The 14164-nt window shown below is 33.7% G+C and overlaps 1 protein-coding gene across 1 annotated transcript in view; it reads left to right on the top strand.

Annotated features, from left to right (window-relative positions):
• The window catches only part of ACTR10 (actin related protein 10), a 24836-nt gene extending 11492 nt beyond the window's left edge, over positions 1-13344 (top strand). The window contains exons 8-13 of the mRNA XM_007466050.1: positions 3246-3281; positions 6866-6945; positions 7025-7098; positions 9871-9952; positions 11409-11610; positions 12924-13344. Coding sequence (XP_007466112.1) covers positions 3246-3281; positions 6866-6945; positions 7025-7098; positions 9871-9952; positions 11409-11610; positions 12924-13105 — 656 coding nt within the window. The 3' untranslated portion in view covers positions 13106-13344. The remainder of the gene's footprint in view (positions 1-3245; positions 3282-6865; positions 6946-7024; positions 7099-9870; positions 9953-11408; positions 11611-12923) is intronic.
• Positions 13345-14164: the final 820 nt, after the last annotated feature.

Here is a 14164-nt window from a genome sequence, read left to right as displayed (position 1 = left end):
CTTTCCCTAAATTCATTTTAACAAATCATGGTTAGATAAAGATAATATCTTACTGAGCTCCCATTTTAGATAACTGGGAGTTTATCAGTCCTTTCAATTCTCCCTCAGAAATCTCTTTTTCATCTCTTTTTTTTTCTGTCCTCCACAACACAGAACATCTGAAAACAAAGACGTCAACTAGGTCCTCATTGCTTCTTGCTTGGATTATTACAGGAGCCTACTTTTTGGACCCATTTAGTCTATTTCACACTGTTAGCAGGAATAACATTCACAAAATTAATCTGATTACATTTCTCTTTTGCTTGAGAAGTTTTGCTGGCCCCCACAGGTTAAAATCCAAATTATCTGTTTGATATGCATGTTTCTTCACAGTCTGACTTTATTCTACCTCTTAGCTTTAACTACTAAACTCAACCCTTTGCACCTTATTTCAGCTACAGTAAATTTCATACATCTTCCTGGCACCATTGTTCTTCGACAACCCTGTGCGTTCATTTATACTATTTCTTTACCTGGGATGTTTTTCTTTACCTATTTGGGTTTTTGATCCCTCTACATGACTCAACTGAAAGATCATCTTAATTATGAAACCTTCCTCATGTTCCCTAAGCAGAATAAATTGCTCCCTTCTCTGTTACACTCTCAGCAGTATTTATTATAGTACATATAACAGCCTCATTTACCTGATAACTATTTCCCTCAATAGACTTTGAGAATCCCTGTCTTATTTATTTTTCAAGTGCCTGAGCACTGAATAAATGTTGGAAAGAGAAAGGTGGGTTGTTAGGACATTTATCCTTGCATATATTGTTTTCCTGTTGTTCTTTAGGTAGTTAAGATAATAGCACATTCTTCATTCTGTAGATCAGATTATTTTTCTATTCCAGATAAACTTTGTTACCTTTTTAGTATATCATGATGACAGTTAGTTAATAAAAGATATCCAAAGGTAATAAGTTTAGTGTAACATCCCAAATCCCATTTTTTTTTTTTTTTTTTTTTTTTTTTTTTTTTTGTGGCCATGCCATGGCATGTGGGATCTTAGTTCTCCAACCAGGAATCGAACCCATGCCCCCTGCAATGGAAGCGCAGAGTCTTAACCACTGGACCGCCAGGGAAGTCTCCCAGATGTTTTTAATAAAGCTCTTCACTAAAACTGTGACATTTCCTCAAAATTCTAAACTGTATGTTCTTGGACACCCCTTTTTTTAACCAACTGTCTTGGACTGTGATTCTAATCTTTCCCTCTCATATGCCCCAAAAATCTTGAGTCTGCAATCCTGATAATTGAGGAATTAAATCATATCACTGTTTGCTGAAGGATCCACTTAGGAAGATCAGAAATGCAAATGTATTTTAAATATCTCTTGTCAAGGTCCTTAGCAAAGATTAGATATAAGTCTTACATATACTGGGATATCCTTAAGTGAACTTTGAATGAGCCTCTCTCATTTAGTATTTAGAACCTAGTTCAAAAAAGAATGAATATACTACCTTAAAACTTACAAAGACTAACCTAAGTACATTGATTTGAAAAGTGTACAGTTGAAAAGTAAATTATATATAAAATATTATACTTCTTATTCTCCTAAATTAGCTGAAATTTAAATATGATTTTTCAAAGCCAGAGCCAGTGAATGCCTCTTATTTCTACTCATTTGCAAAGTTTAAATGGCTGTGATTATTCCCTAAGATTGAAAAGTCCCTTCCCAAAGCACTATCTACGCCCAGCTAAAATAAGCCCTTTATTTTGAAGCCTGCCTTCCATGTTGCCTAAAGAAAACTGTTTTTCATATTACCAAATGTCTCTGGCACATGTTGGAATTTATTTGAATATTCCTAGAGAGAGTTTAGCACATGTGAAAAGTTATGGTTTTTAGCACTTATTCTTAAATTTGCAGGTTCTTATAATCTAGTTACATTTCTCTTATCTATTCATAGCCAGGTTTAAATCATTTTGGAAATCTTTATCCCCCTGTGAGATAAATTTTAGCATTTAACAATAGGAGTCTTCAAACTTTTTGATCACACACTGGCCGCATAGTAAAAAAATTTTGAGCATGTACCTGCAATACATAAATATGTCTATATTTATTTATAAACTATATGTGTATCATTATTACTATATTACAAAACACAAAGGTAATTTGGAAATTTGGAAAGGACAATATAATAAAGGTAAAATAATAATTCTCAAGTCATACTTACTAATGGTAAATTTTTTTTGCTCCCTCTCAGAAAAGCAATGTGATTAAATATTGTTTATTATTTTTTAAAGGTTATGGCTTAACATTTTGGAAGTGTGGTTTTAATTTTATCTTAATTCTTTGTTTCAGTAGCTGTCATAACGTAAAGATGTAGCTAACAAGATATGTAGCTCCAGATGGAAGAAGTGCCTGATTACCCTTATTAAATCATGATTCCTTTTGTAGCTATAAATTTCTATCTTCATTGATATAAATAATTTGTTCTTACAGATCAATCAAAATATTTTTACATACTTAACAATGAGTTTAAAATTCTGAGTTTAGAAGATTCTAAACTTAGAAAACTTTGTTTCTGAGTCTGACTTGGAAAACTAGGTTTATTGGCAACAAAATCACATAACAGTGGTAACATATGCAAATATTATCTTCTAAAGTCATCCTGTATTATATAGGTTTCTTTGAATAGGTACTTTCTCACTCATTTTTTAAAATGTCACATTTACCTTGAAAAAAATTAAAAGTCTGTGTGTCATCCTTTTTACAAATATATATTAGGTTAGCATGTCACTGACAGTCATTTATTATCACAGAAAAGGTAAGCAAACTTGAAACTTCACTTTTTGTAAAAGAAAAGTAAATAGCTCATGTTTAAGCCCTACCATTTCTTCTAAGTACTTTAACACAGATAACCAGCAAATCTTTTTATGGTAGAAAATATTTTCTTGGTCAATTCCTATCTACTGCCAATTATTCTATGATATTTTTAAGGTCTTATTTTTATCAAATTTATGAGTATTAGTGACATTCTTCAGCACCTTGTGCACATCTGGCTTCAACTTCCATGCTTTGGCTTGGCTTCGAATGCTGAAATTTCTTCCCTAAAAGCAAAGTTGATCTTTTTATTTGGCTTTTAAAAAATTATGGTACTTTTTAATTTTTTTTAGGTTGCTGAAATGGAAAATGGAAATGTAAATGCAATTTTATAGACTGTTTCTGCTTATAAAGTTCTGTAGTTCTAAATAAAAATTTCTGTTTTAGGTTCAATTCCAGAAGGTATCTTGGAGGACATTAAAGGTAAACTAAGTTCCCATTTTTGTCCCCTTCATCATTAAGTATTCATTTGGAGGGCAAGTGTTTCTAAGTATTTACACAGATATAAAATATATTAAATTCATAATGTAATATCCTAAAAATATTTAACATTTAGGCTATAGAATAACGTAAATAAGATTTTGGTTTCTCTTCAGATTTATGGAAACTTTTGGTATTACTTTTTTTGTTTTGGCCACACCATGCGGCTTGCGAGATCTTAGTTCCCTGACCAGGAATAGAACCCAGGCCTTCAGCAGTGAAAGTGTGGAGTCCTAACCATTCGACCACCAGAGAATTCCCTTTTGGCATTACTTTTGATGTATTATTATTTTTTTTAATTAATTAATTTATTTATTTATTTTGCGGTACGCGGGCCTTTCACTGTTGTGGCCTCTCCCATTGTGGAGCACAGGCTCCGGACGCGCAGGCTCAGCGGCCATGGCTCACGGGCGCAGCCACTCCGTGGCATGTGGGATCCTTCCGGACCGGGGCACGAACCCATGTCCCCTGCATCAGCAGGCGGACTCTCAACCACTGCGCCACCAGGGAGGCCTGATGTATTATTGAAGAAACTTCTCAATGATAGAGTATAGAGAGTTACTAGGGAATTAGTAGTTTTCACAGTATGAATTAGCTGTTATCTTACTTATGAAAGCCACTGATTTTATGTTGTTTAGCATTTTTTTAAACTCTAGTATTTTGAAGGTCATTTTTATAAGGTCAGTCATTTTACTGACTAAAGAAATTCTACAGTTGGGTAAAGTATATTAGATTCACTTTAATAAGATACATTACTTCTTTGCTAGAGTGTATTTTTATGATAATGTTTAAATTGAGTTTTCTGGTATTTTGATTCACTGAAAGGAAAAGCAGTTAAACTATAATGTAATGTTCTTCATTACTGAAAGTGTCATGTAAAATTAATACTCTAGAATATTTAATAGAGAATTAGACAATAATGGATTTTAGAGTTAAATGGGACCTGGAGATAATCTGGTACAATTGGGTCCTTGAAATATTAAATGATTTGTTTAGTGTCACACAATAGGTAGGGTTAGACCTAGGGCTGCAAAATGGATCTTGTTCTTCATTATATTGCTTACTTATGTTGTATAATTACCTAAAATTTTTTCAGTTATTATAAAATTTCAGTCATTTGTACATGCTTATTGCAAAAGCTCAAATAATACAGAAATATCTCAAGTGAAATAAATAGTTTCCCTTTCGTTCTTCCAGTCCTATCCCCCATGATGTAACAGTTGATAATTCCTTGGAATATTTCTTTCCATATAGCTTCCATCTTGTGAAAAGATGTTCAACTTTCCCATTACCCAGAGAAACATCAGATTGGCAAAAATTTGAAAGATAGACATTTAGTATTCGTGAGATTATGGGAAAATTAATATATTGCTATTAGTAAGAATTGAAAATTAAACTCTTTGGAAAGCATTCTGGCATATATATAAAAATTGAAAAGTGTGCATCCTATCTTAAGAGGGTATGTTGAATGAAATTTGGTGACTTCATAATAAGGAATATCATATAGCTTTTATTTGTTTTTTAAAATATGTATTTAATTTTTGGCTGCGTCGGGTCTTAGTTGTGGCACACAGGATCTTTTGTGGCGGGGTGTGGGTTCTCTCTAGTTGTGGTGCACAGGCTTAGTTGCCCCTGCATTGCAAGGTGGATTCTTAATCACTGGACCACCAGGGAAGTCCCACCATATAGCTTTTTAAAAGGAGGAGCTAGATGTATTGATTTGGAAGGATATCCATAATATATTAAGGGAAAAAGCATGTTGCTGAATAATATGTACAGTAGGAACCCGTTTCTATTAAAAACAAATATGCAGTCTATTAAAAACAAATATGCAAGAGTACACATACTCTTGCACGCTCATTTATATTAGTTACTTATGTAGTACCTACATTTTTTTCAGTTATTTTAAAATCCTTAAGTGTAATTTATCTGTTCTTAGATTTATAATTCAGTGAATTTGGTTTCCTTAAAGAAGAACACCTTCATATGCCAAGTATGTAAGATGTTGAAGTCTAAGTATTTACATTGCTTAGGTATGAGGACTTAAAGTATAAAATGTGTAAGTAACTTGAGCACGTAGCTTACTCTCTAGCATATTAGCATATTGTAAACTCTTTTTTTTTAAATTGAAGTATAGTTGATTTACAGTGTCTCAGGGTACAGCAAACTGATTCAGCTTTATATATATATATATATATATATATATATATATATATTTTTTTTTTTTTTTGGCTGTGCCATGCAATCTATGGGATCTTAGTTCCCCGACCAGGGATCAAACCCATGCATTGGGAGCACAGAGTCTTAACCACTGGACTGCCAGGGAAGTCCCCAGTTATATATATTCTTTTTCAGAATCTTTTCCATTATAGGTTATTACAAGATTTTATTGAATATAGTTTCCTGCGCTATACAGTTCTTGGCATATTGTAGATTCTTAACAAATATATTTTGAATTAGTAAACGAAAAGAATTTTGTATAATATATAAGTTTATGTCAGCATGTTTTGCAAGTCATTAACCAAATCATTAGATTTCTTGCTCTCAACATCAATTTTTAAAAATTAATTAATATATTTATTTGGTCTTCATTGCTGCACATGGGCTTTCTCTATTTGCGGCGAGTGGGGGCTACTCTTTGTTGCAATGCACTGGCTTCTCATTGTAGTGCCTTATCTTGTTGTGGAGCACGGGCTTTAGGTACACGGGCTTCAGTAGTTGGGGCACGCAGACTCTAGAGTGCAGGCTCAGTAGTTGTGGTGCACGGGCTTAGTTGCTCTGTGGCATGTGGGATCTTCCTGGACCAGGGCTGGAACCCATGTCCCCTGCAATGGCAGGTGGATTCTTAACCACTGAGCCACCAGGGAAGTCCCTCAACATCAATTTTGTCTCTACTTGAAAAAATTTTTTATTCCTTACCTATTTCTGAAAATAATTTGCACCCGCTTACTATAAAAGGTACTTTGCAACAGAAATAATCTTTAAAAGAATAAATGTTCATAGTGAAAAAAAAGAAGATATAGTATGCAAGAGGGAGAAAATTATCATGCCAGAAAACCCTAAACCAAGGAGTGTTACTGTAACTAAGACCAAAATTTAGCTTTGTGTTCTGACCAACCAACATTTTTAAAAAAGAATAGGATAGATAAATAAGATTAGATATAAATCAATCTGGTTCAAAGAGATATGCTGTTCAATTAGAATGGCTACATTTTCATGAAGCTAAAATTTATTTTTATTATGGTACTCTTTATACTAGGAATATCAAAGAACATAAGTTTCCTCAAATATGGTTTTGTTTTTTTTTAATGTGGCTTTGTGGAAGACGAACATGGAATATGTCTTATGATTCCTCAGTGAATGAAAAGTTTTCTATATGTTTATAAATTGTCATAAGCTAACTAAAGACGGAGATAGTTTACAAAATCGGAAGGAACAGATGATTAACATGTCCACTTGAATAGAATTGTTTTAACTGGGACATTGATTCAATCACAAACCATAACAATGTCTCCTTTTCTTTTAAGTGCGCACTTGCTTTGTTAGTGATCTGAAGCGTGGACTAAAAATCCAAGCAGCAAAATTTAATATTGATGGGAATACTGAGGTAAGCTAAAAATAAATGTATATTCTTTTTTTCAGAGGTTGTAATTTGTATACTTATGCTTATGATACTTATATTTCAGCGTCCCTCACCACCCCCAAATGTTGACTACCCATTAGATGGAGAGAAGATTTTACATGTCCTTGGATCAATCAGGTTAGACCTTAATTTTTATGAGCAAAATAATGAACTAAAATAAATTTTTGGCCTTAATATTTGTATAAGCCTTTAGTATTATTGATTTAATAATTATGTGTTTTTCATTAAGCCTCATCATTCATGATTTTTATTATTCGACTTTTTAATGTTTTAAAACTTAAAAAAAATTTTTTTCTGTTCTTCAAAGTAATTCAGAATCAACCATTCTTTGAGATGGAGAAAAAAGTAATGATACTTTAAAACAGGATTCATCAAACTTTTTCTGTAAAGGACCAAATGGTAAATACCTTAGGATTGGTGGGCCATATGGTCTCTGTTGCAGCTACTCAGCTGTACAGTTGGAGTGCAGAATCAGCCATAGGCAATGTGTAAATGAGTGAGCATGACTTGTGTTCCAATAAAACTTTATTTGCAAAAACAGACAGTGGGCTGGATTTGGCTTGCAGGCCATAGTTTGCTGACTCCTGCTTTAAAACAGTGTCTTGTTAGAAAGAATGCATTCTTCCAAATATACTAAATCTTTAGGACCAGTTAGTAATTAACCTTTTTATTATTCATTATTCGGTCTGATGATGCAATATAAGTTGTCAAGGACTTACATGATTATATTGGTAACAATGTAATTTTTGTTTATACCCAAGCTATATAAAATTTGTATTATAAAAGTTTCATCTGTAAAATATTAGATCAGAAGATGCACAGAAAAGAATTATATAAATATAGAATTTCCTGTTAGATTTTGAGATAATTAACATAGAGGTTGAGATACTAGAAGGATGAACATAAATATACAGATGTTAAAGATAGTAGGTTGGGGAAACAAAAAAGTGAGAATGTAACACGTTTTGGTAGTAAGTTTTTATCGTTTTACCTTTTATTTAAGTTATATTCACTAATTTACTACGTAAAAACTTCTCCTGATTGTTTAGTGGAGCCCAGAATAAGAGAAGAAGAAAATAAGTGTTTATTTTCTACCGTAATATTTCATTGCTTAAGTGATAATTGTTAAATTATGTCATTTCAATATCAAATTAACTGACAAAGATTTGGAAAAAGAAAACATGCTTTGTGAGTATTTAGCTCAACTGGTAGAAGCAAAAGTACGCAGGCATAGAGGCAAGTGGCTAACTAACTATGAGTGAGTGAGTGTTCAGCATACTGTAGACCTCAGTATACTGTACTAACAAAATCGACAGGAAGTAGATTGAATATCAGGAAGAGAATTTTATGTTTTGAAAAAGATTCAAAAATCTTTAAAGTAGGGCTTCCCTGGTGGCGCAGTGGTTGAGAGTCCGCCTGCCGATGCAGGGGACACAGGTTCGTGCCCCGGTCCGGGAAGATCCCCCATGCCGCGGAGCGGCTGGGCCCGTGAGCCATGGCCGCTGGACCTGCGCGTCCGGAGCCTGTGCTCTGCAACGGGAGAGGCCACAGCAGTGAGAGGCCCGCGTACAGCAAAAAAGAAAAAAAAAAAAAAAATCTTTAAAGTAGTATGCATAGTATGGTCCCAGTTTTATTTTAAAAGATATTGTATGTATATGTATATGTATAGCTTTATATTGCATTGGTTAGGGTTCAGTTTGTTTACCAGTTATACAAACCTGAAAATAGTGGCTTCAACAAGATAGAATTTGTCTATCATTTAAAAGAAGTTCAGAGGTAGATAGTCCAAGGATGGTATGATAACTGCTACCAGTGACCCAAGCTTCCTTCCACCTATCATCTTTGAGGTGTAGCCCTTGTCCTTGGGGTCCAGGGTAGTTGGTAAAGTTAGCTACTCCATCCGTGTTTCAAGCATGCAATCCTAGGAAGGAAAAGAGAAAAATGCTTCCTCTCCTTTTAAAGTAGGCTTTCTAGCAGTCCCACATACTACTTTTGCCTCCATCTCATTGTCCGGTACTTAGCTACATCTAGCTGCAAGGGAGGTTGCTAAATACAGTGTTTCAACTGGGGAGGGGCATTGTATCCAGCTTATAGGAGTTTTATCTTTTTTTATTTTCAAATAATTACAGATTCACAGGAAGTTGCTAAGATAATATAGAGAGGTCCCATGTACTCTTCACCCAGTTTCTCCCAATGGATACATCTTATGTAACTATAGTACAATATCAAAACCAGTAAATTGGCATTAGTGCAATGTGTATATATTATTCTGTGTAATTGTATCACATGTAGATTTCCATAATCAGCACTACCACGATCAAGATATAGAATTATTCCATCACAACAAAGATCTTCCTTGTGCTACCAAAAATAACCCTAATAGTTCTATATCTTTTAATTTGAAAATGAACAGGCACATGAACATTTTATTAGGCAACTAGCCATCTTTGCCATGTATTGTTTTTAAAAACAAAGAAATACTTTGGGCTGGGTGGGAGAGGGTCTTGTTTGGTTTTAAATCTGTTGTATCACTACTGATCTGCTTGTTGAATTCTACCAACTATTACAGAATTTCGCTCCTTTTCTGTTATTAGGTTTAAGGTGGACAAAATATTTGTAAATCTATACATAATAATAATAGTTATAGCTAGTATTTAGGGAGTACCTCCTATGTGCCAGGCACTGTTCTATTAACTCATTGAATCTCTATCACAACACCTGTGAGGCAAGTGCTATTATTTTTCTCATTTACAAATGCAAACACCTTGTGTTTTAACCATTACTCTACATTAATATAGTACTGGTACCTAAAAGTATGTCAGTAAATGGTATGTACTATGTCATATTATGTGATGCCAACAAAACACTGTCTGTTTTTAATCTCATTAGAGATTCGGTTGTGGAAATCCTTTTTGAGCAAGATAATGAAGAGAAATCAGTTGCCACTTTAATATTGGATTCCCTTATGCAGGTACTTTTATTTTGTAAAAGGTTTCAATTTATGAATACAGCCCTTTACAGAGAAATTTTAAAAATCATATTGTCTGTATTTTTAATTTTAGCCATTAGTTACATTTTTTAGCTTTTATGTGAAGTTTTTTAGTTAATGAGTTTTACTTTGGCACTTATATATGGTACCCACAACATTTCAAACCCGGGATAATACGTTCTATAGACACATCATGTATTTTTTCCATGACAACGATAACAGATTTTTATTTTGTACCTCGTATGGTTTGTAGTTTCTTCAAATGCAGGTTTGTGTAGTAGTAAGTTTTTCATTCCACAAGGTATATGTCTCTTTTGTTTAATGACTGTGGGACCATAGAACTCCTATAAAATACTATCACTTTGGGAGATATTGTCTACCTCTATGGCTCTACTTGAGGACTTCATGAAAAACATAATGTCATTGAAGGACTGTAGCATTCCTGATGCTTAGAGAGAACTGATGTGGAAACAATTTTTCTAAGAATGTTATCTTCCCACTCGATAACAGGCTCTGGATATAGTGGATAATAGTACCTTAGAAAAATTAGGTTTCCACATGTTTTCCTTACCAAAAAAGAAACGAAAAGTTATTTCTTCTCATGTTCTTTGCTCAGCTCAGTCATTCTACCCTGAAAATGAGAATACTCCCATATTACTACTATATTCCCTGTGGAATTTAAAAGTCTACACTATTAGCTTTTTAAATCTTTAGGGATTTATATAAGTACATGGTAATATTATCATGGGGTTTATTTGCCACTTGAAAAACTCTTGTTAAAGAAACCTTGCTGTAGCCCTTTTTGGGGGGCGGGATGAACTAGGAGATTGGGATTGACATATATACACTAACATTATAAAATAGATAACTAATAAGAACCTGCTGTATAGCACAGGGAACTCCACTTAGCTGTACAGCAGAAACTAACACAACACTGTACGATAATTATACCTCAATTAAAAAAAACAAAAAGAAAAAAGATAAAAGGGCTTCCCTGGTGGCGCAGTGGTTAAGAATCCTCCTGCCAATGCAGGACACGCGGGTTCAAGCCCTGGTCCGGGAAGATCCCACATGCCGTGGAGCAACGAAGCCCATGCGTCACAACTACTGATCCTGCATGCCACAACTACTGAAGCCCACACGCCTAGAGCCCATGCTCCACAGCAAGAGAAGCCACTGCAATGAGAAGACCACACACTGCAATGAAGAGTAGCCCCCGCTCGCCACAACTAGAGAAAGCTCGCACACAGTAGCGAGGACCCAATGCAGCCAAAGACAGATAGATAGGTAGATAAATAGATTAATTAATTAAAGAAAAGAAACCTTGCTGTGGCCTTTTTTTGTAATACAAATGATCACCTAATAATCTGTATATTTTCTTAAATTCAATCAAGCATTATTTATAGTTAATTCTTTTTTTCTTTCTCTTTAATAACAGTGCCCAATAGACACTAGGAAGCAACTAGCAGAGAATTTGGTAGTCATAGGTGGCACGTCTATGTTGCCAGGATTCCTCCACAGACTACTTGCAGAAATAAGGTATTTGGTAGAAAAACCAAAATATAAAAAAACACTTGGCACCAAGACATTCCGAATTCATACTCCACCTGCAAAGGCTAATTGTGTAGCCTGGTTGGGAGGTAAGAACTGCTTTTTTTTCTTTTTTGTTTTTGTCTTTGTTTTTGTTTTGTCCATACCACGTGTCTTGCGGGATCTTAGTTCCCCGACCAGGGATTGAATCCAGGCACCCCAGCAGTGGAAGTGTGGAGTCCTAACCACTGGACCGCCAGGGAATTCCCAAGAATTTCACTTTTAAAAATAATGATTATGTAGTAATTGGTTCCTGAATGACATTACTAATGGTTATATTAGAACAGATGATTCATTGTTCGAAATTGTGTACTTAGTAAACTAATAGAACTATTAAATAATTTCCTTTGAACATTTACTTTTCCTTATATTATTAGTTTTCAGAATTATATACTTATTTCTCTTATCATTTGCACTTCTATTTTTTTTTCAGTGAACTCTGTCCAATTAAAGTCATCCCGAATAATGATAGTGATAGCTATGCATTTATTTTAATTATGCTACCATTGCTTAAAACACTTGTTTTAATTCCTTACAAAGCTAATTTGTGAGCCATATATGAAAACTGATCTCTTTATTTTATAATTACACTATATTTTGTGACTGAGTTTATTGAATGTCTTAGGAAATGATAGTTTTATTAGTTTTATTGAAATACGGAAATAGCCTAATAAAGAGACTACTTTGAAGAGAGAACAATCAGAGATGTGTATATTTGTGTAAGTTCTGATATGTGTCTTATGATGCAGTTACAGCTCATAGGTATCAGGATCATTTAGAGAGAAAAAACAAGTCTTGAGATTTTAAATTGATACGTATTATATTTCTTATAAAGTAGAATTTGTTCAAAATGTAATTTTGATCTAGGAAGAATGGATTTAGTCACTAAGTTATTTTTTTGAAACTGCCTTGTGGGTCTTTATAAGGTCTTCAGCATAGACTCTTAGGATATACTATGGTTGGCTTATTGAGTTTTGCACTGCTGTTTTTTTACTGACATACAATCTTAGAGTGTGGCAAAGAAAACTAAGATTATTATTTCTTGTGTTTACACAGAGTTGAAAATACTTTCCACCTTACTCTACCTCACTCTACCTGCATTTAAGCACAGTAATACTTATCATTTTCACTATAATCTAGTTTAGAACATTTAAGTTAGTTTCAACACAGGAGTTATGGCTTAGCCTGTTTTTCAAAATATAGGATATAGAACAACTTAACCAGAATTAATTTGAAGGCTGTGAATATGCATTACTGAATTTTACCTATTCTCTCTTGTCATATAATGAAGTGGATGTATGTGTACATAAAATTTTCCAGTAAAAGTTTCCATATCATCTATAAAGATATGTTTACCACACAGGAGCTATTTTTGGAGCACTGCAAGACATACTTGGGAGCCGTTCAGTCTCAAAGGAATATTATAACCAGACAGGCCGTATACCTGATTGGTGTTCTCTTAATAACCCACCTTTGGAAATGATGTTTGATGTCGGGAAGGCTCAACCACCTCTGATGAAGAGAGCATTTTCCACTGAGAAATGAAAGTTTGATTAAAATTCAACTTTGCTTCTTTTCAAATATCTCATCAATTACAAGCAAACTGTACAAAGTATATAGGATGGTGTTAGAGACGACTTTAGTAGAAGTGCGTTTCTGTAATTTTACTTCACATTAGTATTTAATCATTTTGCCTTTGGTGTAATGGTAGAATGGTAGCTGATGCTTATTGAAATTAGTTGTATTTATATCAATAAAATATAGTAAAGCAGTTAATTTTGGAAGTTTGTTACATAGTTCATTTTTCCAAAAGAATAAAAACATTGTCCCTCCACAATTCACATAATCTGTCCTGGGCATTGGAGACTTCATTAATTTCATTGTGTTCAACAGTTATTTTATTTAAAGAATAATGTTACCATTTCCAGTTATTTCAAATATTAACATGGGTCTGTGTCTTAAAGTCCTTTTGTTTTCATGTTTGTGTCCATGTTATAATCTACTTTTGGGCTGAGAATGTTGGGTAGCATAGTTAAGCATTTGGTAAGGAAAATGGGGAAATGTTCACTTTTTAACTTTACAGTTTATTTTATGAATTGCTAAGAAAAAAGATTTCATTTTTATGCGGAGATACTCATTTTATGCATTTTTATGAAACTGCTTTATAAACATGTATTCATAATGTCTTTAATCTTCTCTTTTGTGCTTTTTATCTTCTAAGGCAGGGGTTCTTTGAAATATGTACTCAGTCATTATTTAATTTTTATTTTTGTTTGTTTTTCTTCCTTTGTTTTTAATGAACTGCCTCTTACTAGAATTTTGCTGGTTTCATTCTTTCTAAGTACCTATGAAGATGGGAAATATATGCATATGTATGCTCATAGTCCTGAAGACCAATTATGAATTTATACATTTTCTAGACTGTATATCCCAAGTCCATTTTTACTCATAGTTCAATCATTTTGATTGTCCTTTTTCTGGATCCTTCCTACTTTTGCTATATGATTTATGTATGAAGATACCAACACCAAGTCACACTTGAAAGAGCTGGTTCCTGGCATTAAGAACAGGAAAGGATTGGGGCTTCCCTGGTGGCACAGTGGT

Source organism: Lipotes vexillifer, unplaced genomic scaffold (genome assembly GCF_000442215.2).
Source record: "Lipotes vexillifer unplaced genomic scaffold, Lipotes_vexillifer_v1.1 scaffold25, whole genome shotgun sequence".
In the NCBI taxonomy this organism is placed as follows: Eukaryota; Metazoa; Chordata; class Mammalia; order Artiodactyla; family Lipotidae; genus Lipotes; species Lipotes vexillifer.
Note: the sequence above shows the minus strand (reverse complement) of the source record. Positions and strands in the feature narration are given on the sequence as shown.